This window comes from Salvia hispanica, chromosome 1 (genome assembly GCF_023119035.1).
Source record: "Salvia hispanica cultivar TCC Black 2014 chromosome 1, UniMelb_Shisp_WGS_1.0, whole genome shotgun sequence".
Taxonomy (NCBI): domain Eukaryota; kingdom Viridiplantae; phylum Streptophyta; class Magnoliopsida; order Lamiales; family Lamiaceae; genus Salvia; species Salvia hispanica.
In genome coordinates this window covers 51,338,325-51,345,367 of record NC_062965.1, presented here as the reverse complement: position 1 = coordinate 51,345,367, position 7,043 = coordinate 51,338,325, and the positions used below count along the sequence as shown (strand labels likewise).

The window sequence follows — 7,043 nt, the reverse complement described above, 5'->3', positions numbered from 1 at the left end:
ATCCAACTATGTTTGAGTCGATTCCATGAAAATCAATTCTTGAGGAAAGAGGTTGGCCTTCTTCTTCAGGCATATTCAGCAGTTCAGTTTGAAGTCCGCCTCCATGACCGAAACCCTCTCCACAAAGCAATCAACACTCTGTATGATACTCAGCAGATCTACCGAGAAAGAGAAGTGATCTCTCTTACCTTCGAGTTGTGGAAGAATGTGCTCATACACATGAGATTCGAGTAAATCTTCGAATTCCCATATGGCCTCTTTGATTCGGTCGTCCAAAGCATTCACCTCTGTCCTGATCTTGCTGTAGCTAGTCTCCTCCAATTTTAGGAGAACTGTCTGCAAGCAACACATAGCATAATAGACGGATTGTAAGATCAGTGGAGAGGGAGGAACCAGACAGACAAATGCGAGATGATTCCAGAAGACTCAGTATGGTACTCTTGAGCGAAACTGCAGCTCCATAAGCAGCCATCAACCAACTGAATTATCAAGTATAAGAGTTGTGGTTGCGAAGCCGAAGGAAAGGAGTTGGCTATGGAGGAATTTTGGTTTGTTATACAGAAATTGGTAATCACGTGTAGTGTAGTGTAGTGTAGTGTATCGATTAACGATACCACGATACACGCCCCATATACTCCGGTCAATAACTCAATTCAATAGTTAAACTTTATTGGAATTCAAACGAGAGGTAAGGTAAGATTGGACAAACGAATTTATTATTCCCTCCGTCTTATTATAACGAGGTGCTTCTTTTCATTATAATTTTTAAGAAAATGATAGGAGTATTTATAAAATTAAGTGGAAAGAAAAAATATGGAAAAAAAGAAAAAAATAAGAGAAATATAGAGAAAATGAAGTATGAAAGAAAGAGTAAAATAAGAGAAAAGTAAAATAAAATAAAACAAGAACTGGAAATGATGTTCTTTTTGCTAAAATAGAAAATTAATCAGTTATAATAGGACAAACTAAAAGAAAACTTAATTACTTGTGATGGAAGGAAGAAACATTTCATTTGTCTAGCTAATAGTTAAATAATAAAAATATAACCATAGATTCTCAATTATTGAAATAGACGGCCAGCATTGTCGGAAATAATATATAATTGAAAGAATGAATAAAATTGAGCCAAATAAAATGATACAAATATAAATTAAATTAGATAAATTGGGCTAATTTACATTGAAGTCTACGGGCCCCGTGTCTAACGGGCCTCGGGCCGGAATCATGCTTCGCGCATGTGCTTCCCGTCGGGCCTCGTGCCCTTCGGCGTCCAATCCCTTGGGCCTCCGGGCTCTCGGTGTCTCTCGTGGGCCTTCGGGCTCGCGTCCAATTCCTTGGGCCTCCGGGCCGTCGGTGTCTCTCTCGGGCCTCCGGGCTCGTGTTCTTCGTGCCTTCGGGTGCAAGAGTCGAAACATGGCTCCCAAAAAATCCTACGACACGGACACGCGGTGGTACGGGCCCACCATAGAACGCTGCCGACTAGGGTTTCTGGAGTAAGGGGCCCCTTCGGGGGTGGGCCTGTGCGACTATAAATATTGTTTACCCATGCTTTAGTTTTGGGTTGAGTTATTTCTCGCTAGTTGTCAATACCGCTAGTCTCCCTCACGCCTCCTTGCTCCGTTAGGGTTAGGGTTTCTTTAGCTTGACGGCGCCGCCCTGTTCTAGGGTTTCGCCGCCGCTGTTCATACCTTTTCTTTCCTCGAGTCTGCCTACGCGCTGTTCTCTTGGTTTCGTCTATCAAGAAATGCCCCCCTCCCCTCCTCTCGGCCGACAGGAGAGGGGAGGTTCTGCCCGTGCCCGTCCCTGCTCGCATCCGAACCCGACGCGGGTCATCCGGCAGCGGCCACACCGACGGGATTACACTGACGTAGAAGATAACCCGGGGCACACTCGATCTGACAAACCCTCACTCCGCCACCACCACGCGCGGTCTTGCGAACCGGCGACTGCCATTCAGCTGCGATTACGGTGAAATACTAAGGTAAGGCTGCGCCCTTTGGTTAAACGCTCCCTTCAGAGGATTCACCAGATCAAGGGAGGCCGGTTTCACTAGGGCTGCGCTTCTTAAAAGCCTAGTTCTTCTCTGCTTTTCGTTTTTATTTTCTCTTGTTTTATTATTGGTCCTTGCTGCTCTCTGCTTTAACTTGTCACTAGAATTCCTTCAACTTTGTGCACACATAGATTGGACAAAGGATTTTGGTGTAGTTTCTAGCAAGTTATTTTGAACTCCGCAAACCCAATTGGGAGGCATACACACTTTAACCATCTCTGCAAAGTTGGGGGTGCAGAGTACAATCTTCAAGCGCTCATTGAGTTGTTCAAGATCTCCCTTCAATCCACTGAGAATGGAGTTACACATCCCAAAACTGAGGATGAATTGATTACGGAGGTTGATGAGCAACTCCAACTCAAAAGTAGTTGTGCATGGAGGGTGGAATATCAGTCTACGCAGCCAGATTCAAGCCTTGCAGCGCGCACTTTAGTACCAGCCGAAGGTATCACTACTGAAACTTCGTCAATTTCACTAACACCGGACGATATTCTACCCATTAGGGTAGGGTGGGGTCCTTCTTTGTGTGGGAAATTTGCAGGGAGGTTTCCAGGAAAGCCCACAGTTTATAACTTGGTGCAACGATGGGGTGTCCCCACGAATGTGGCATACCATAGCAAGGGCTGGATATTGTTCGGATTTAGGTCCTATGCTGATTTAGAGAAGGTGCGCAACAAAGGACCGTACACTGTCTTTGGAGTGCCGCTCATTCTGGAGCCAACTCCAGCAAACTTTAACTTGGAAGACAATGTCAAACTCCAAATTCCAGTATGGATCCGTATACCTACCACTCACTCTATGGACGAGGTCTGTAGTGGAGAAAATAACATCCTCCATTGGAACTTCGGTTGCAGTTGACCAGACCACTATCCGGAGACGATCACTAGATGGCCCCAGAGTCCAAGTCCAGATCATACTTGATATGCAGAAGGACCTGCGAGACACCATCGAACTCTTTCTGCCTAATGGATCCTCTCTGCAACAGAGGATTGCCTTCGAGAACCTGCCTAAAATCTGCCACACATGTCATGTGTTTGGCCATGCCACCTTCGGCTGCCCTGGCCCAGCGGAAAGAGCAAAAATCAGGGAAGAGAATAGGAAACGAGAACTCTCCAGGCAGCGGCCAAATGCGAGGGACCCTAGTCGGGGTCGTGACACTACGGTTAGGCGCTCGGCGAATAGCAGGGCAACTCACGACACTGCGGTGGTCACTCATGGTGTATGGAAGCGAACGATGAAAAACCAGAATAATGCCTACAAGATAGATGTGCCCTCGTCAAGCCAGGACCCACTCATAAGGAAGCCAGACAACCGTGAGATGGATGGGCCAGTTCAATGCGGTAATGCACGTAGATGAGAGACGGGACATAAGGAAGCCAGACAACCGTGAGATGGATGGGCCAGTTCAAGCATGTGCCATACTTGGACTACAAGACGTGGCCTCCACTGGCTGCTCCTTCACATGGACGAATGGCCATATTTTTAGCAAAATTGACCGTGTAATGGTGAACCAGGAATGGCTTGATGCCTTCTGGTTTCCAGACGGACCACTCCCCTGCTGTAACTAAACTGTTCGCCGACTTTCAAGCCACACCTAAGCCCTTCAAATTCTTCAACTTCTGGATGGATCACACGGACTTTGTGAAGACATTGAGGGAGAATTGGAGGATACACGTGGTGGGCTTGAAACAGTATAGCCTTTTTTAGAGGTGTAAGGCTTTTAAGCAAGTCCTCAAGACCTTTAACTTCCGAGAATTCAGCAACATCACAGGCAGAGCAAAAGAAGCAACAAGAGAGCTCGAGGATCTTCAATTGCAAGCAGATGTGGATACCTCTAATCGGGTGCTCCAGGACCAGATCAAAGTTTGCAAAAAGAAGGCTGAATTTTTAGTCACTGCGGAGAAAAACTTCTTTAGCCAAAAGGCTGGCCTGAAGCATAGACTCTTAAGTAACCGTAACACGGCTTTCTTCCATGCCATGGTGCGCACGAATAACACAAGGAACACGATATCCTTTTTGTGTCGGCCAGATGAGTCTCTAATTGAAGATCAAGTGGACATTGCGGATAGCTTCGTGCACTTTTACAGAGGCCTCTTCGGGGTCCCTAAGCAAGCCGCCCCTATCTTGCCTGATGTGTTAGACAATGGCTACACTCTTGATGGAGAGGAAGCGAATAGGCTCATTATGCCCATTACTGATGAAGAGATCAAGGGAGCCCTTTTTGCAATCAAAGATGATAAAGCTCCGGGGCCGGACGGATACTCTTCAGCGTTCTTCAAGAGGAACTGGGTCGACTTGGGGCCGGACATTATTGAGGCAGTTTCGGAGTTCTTCGAGTCGGGTCACCTGCTTAAGAGCTTCAACGCAACAACCATTGTACTCATTCCGAAAACGGTAACCCAAAGGTTAGTGACTTTCGCCCTATTGCCTGCTGCAATGTTTTCTACAAAATAATAACCAAAATCCTTTCGAGGAGAATGGAAACTTTGTTGCCTAAGCTTGTCAGTCAGGCCCAATCTGCATTTGTCCCGGGACGCAACATCATGGATAATATCCACCTAGCCACGGAACTGATGAGACGATATGAAAGAGCTAGAACGGTCCCGCGATGCACGGTGAAGATTGACCTACGGAAGGCGTATGATACCGTTAACTGGGAATTTTTGGAGCATGTGCTACTAGGGCTAAACTTCCATCCCATATTCGTCGAGCGAGTGATGGAGTGTGTTACGTCTCCAACTTACTCGATCATGCTCAATGCCAGCGCGCATGGGTTCTTTCCAGGTAAACGGGGACTACGACAAGGTGACCCCATGTCCCCATCTCTCTTTATTCTTTGCATTGAATATTTCTCCCGTCTCCTTGACTTGCGCACGCATGGTGGAGGCTTTAACTTCCACCCGGGATGTGCAAGTCATGGCATTACTTACCTTGCTTTTGCAGACGATATTATGCGGTTTGGACGAGGGGACATTTACTCGATGCAGGTGCTCGCTGATGCAATAGAGGAGTTCTCGGCGTGCTCAGGCCTTGAGGTCAATCAAGCCAAAATCTAACCTGTTTTTTGCAGGGACAATGACCGATGATACTAAGGCACACATCACAAACATTTTTGGCTACTCAAGTGCAAAACTTCCAGTCAAATATTTGGGAATTCCCTTGGCGTCAAAGTTGCTTAAGACGGCAGACTATTCTGACCTTATAGACAAAATGACGTCGACAGTTAAAAAATGGAACGGGAAGTCTTTGTCTTATGCGGGCAGACTGGAGCTAATTAAATCTTGCTTGCAGGGGATCGAGGCATATTGGCTCCAGGCCTTCCCGATGCCGGACAATGTCGCGTCTCGGTTGGTAGCTATTGAGCGCAACTTCTTGTGGGGCTCCAAACAAGCGAAAGTGGCATGGAGCGTCATCTGTCTACCCACACATGAGGGTGGCTTGGGTATCCGAGACCTTGGAATGTGGAACACAACGCTGCATGCAAAAATCCTTTGGAAAGTGCACGCAAAGACGGATAGCTTGTGGATCAAATGGATTCATACCGAGATCATAAAGGACGTGGACTTTTGGGAGTGGCAACCGCATGTTAAGGAACATTCTACCCTTATCAAGCATATCTTTTCCATTAGAGACGAGATGATTGCCAGAAGCTCGCGGGAAGAGACGCAACAACTTTTAACCCAATGGAACGCAAGGGCGGACACTAAGGCCGCCTATGACTGGTTTCGGCCAAGGGAAGACCGACGGTTTTGGGCAAAATATATATGGCATAAGAGTATAACGCCGAAATACTCATTCATTGCGTGGTTGGCCTTGCGCGGAAGACTCTCTACCCGGGATCGGATTACATGGGAAGACATCGATGCCACCTGCAGCCTTTGTGCTAGGGATGATGAGAGTGCGGACCACCTTTTCTTTAGGTGCCGAGAAACCTGGAGTGTATGGGACAAGGTTCGGGACTGGATCGGGCTTAGAAGAAGGCCAACAACCATAAAAAGAGCGATTAAGTGGCTGGTGCGAGACGGAAGGCCCTCCCGGATACCCCAACTGGCGGGAAGTATCGCCCTCATGTCTACTATCTACTATATTTGGATCGCGCGGAACTCTGTTATCATGGAGGGGAAAACGTTTGATATAGCGCGTGTCTTATATCAAATCAAGACAACAGTGTATAGCATTTTGTATGCTAAGTTTCCTCATGATCAAGTCTTGCTCCATGTGCCTGACGTTACTCACACATAAGCTGAGGAGTTGGAAGTATCTGCCGTCTAGGCCGAACCTTATGGATCCACATAGTGCTATCTCGGGGTACTCTTTTTCCTTATCGGTGTCTTTTTTCCCGTTCGGGTCTTTGGCCCCGAAAGGTTTTAATGAGGCCCATTGCACATAGATAGTACTATGATAGTTGCTTAGTTGATTGGATCGCGGGCCCTGCCTGCTTGTTTCGTAGTGGGGCTCCCATGGCTTGTACGGGACCCCTCATCCACTTGGGTATGTCCAAGTTGTGTTTCTGTACATTCTTTTCTTGAAATGCATTTGATTAACTTATCAAAAAAAAGAAAATTATAGAACTCAAAATCCTATAACGGCTAGTAAGTAGTACTTCCTCCGTCCCATTGAAGATGACTCACTTTCTTTTTTAATTTGTCCCAACTAAGATGATCCATTACTTAAAATGGAAATACCTTTATCTCTACTTTATTCTTTCTTTCTTACTTTACTCTCTCCTCTCAACACACAAAATAAAATTGCATAAAATCCCGTGCCGCCCAAGAAATGGGTCATTTTCCTTGGGACGGAGGGAGTACCTCATAACAATTTCTTAGCATTAAATAATTAAACCAAATAATATTATAAAAATATAAATTGAATTAAATAGATTGAGCTAATTTACATTGAAGCTTACGAATCAACTTAACAGAATATCACTAATCAAAAACACGAATGGCAACGAATTTTAAAGATTGATTCAGGTCTTAATTGCCTGGCGAAA

The 7,043-nt window shown here is 46.0% G+C and overlaps 2 protein-coding genes across 2 annotated transcripts; both read left to right on the top strand.

Moving 5' to 3' along the window:
• The first annotated feature begins 1,611 nt into the window (after positions 1 to 1,611).
• On the top strand, positions 1,612 to 4,375 carry LOC125210354. The gene has a single exon (XM_048109943.1). The coding sequence runs from the start codon at positions 2,799 to 2,801 to the stop codon at positions 3,405 to 3,407; it is 609 nt and encodes a 202-aa protein (XP_047965900.1). The 5' UTR covers positions 1,612 to 2,798; the 3' UTR covers positions 3,408 to 4,375.
• A 680-nt stretch (positions 4,376 to 5,055) lies between these two features.
• LOC125188200 lies at positions 5,056 to 6,540 on the top strand. The gene is made up of 2 exons (XM_048084986.1): positions 5,056 to 5,085; positions 5,342 to 6,540. The coding sequence occupies exon 2, from the start codon at positions 5,375 to 5,377 to the stop codon at positions 6,290 to 6,292; it is 918 nt and encodes a 305-aa protein (XP_047940943.1). The 5' UTR covers positions 5,056 to 5,085; positions 5,342 to 5,374; the 3' UTR covers positions 6,293 to 6,540.
• Positions 6,541 to 7,043: the final 503 nt, after the last annotated feature.

Coding starts and splice junctions, on each gene's coding strand:
- LOC125210354 (XM_048109943.1), top strand. CDS start 2,799: ATGTCAAACTCCAAATTCCAGTATGGATCCGTATACCTACCACTCACT.
- LOC125188200 (XM_048084986.1), top strand. CDS start 5,375: ATGCCGGACAATGTCGCGTCTCGGTTGGTAGCTATTGAGCGCAACTTC.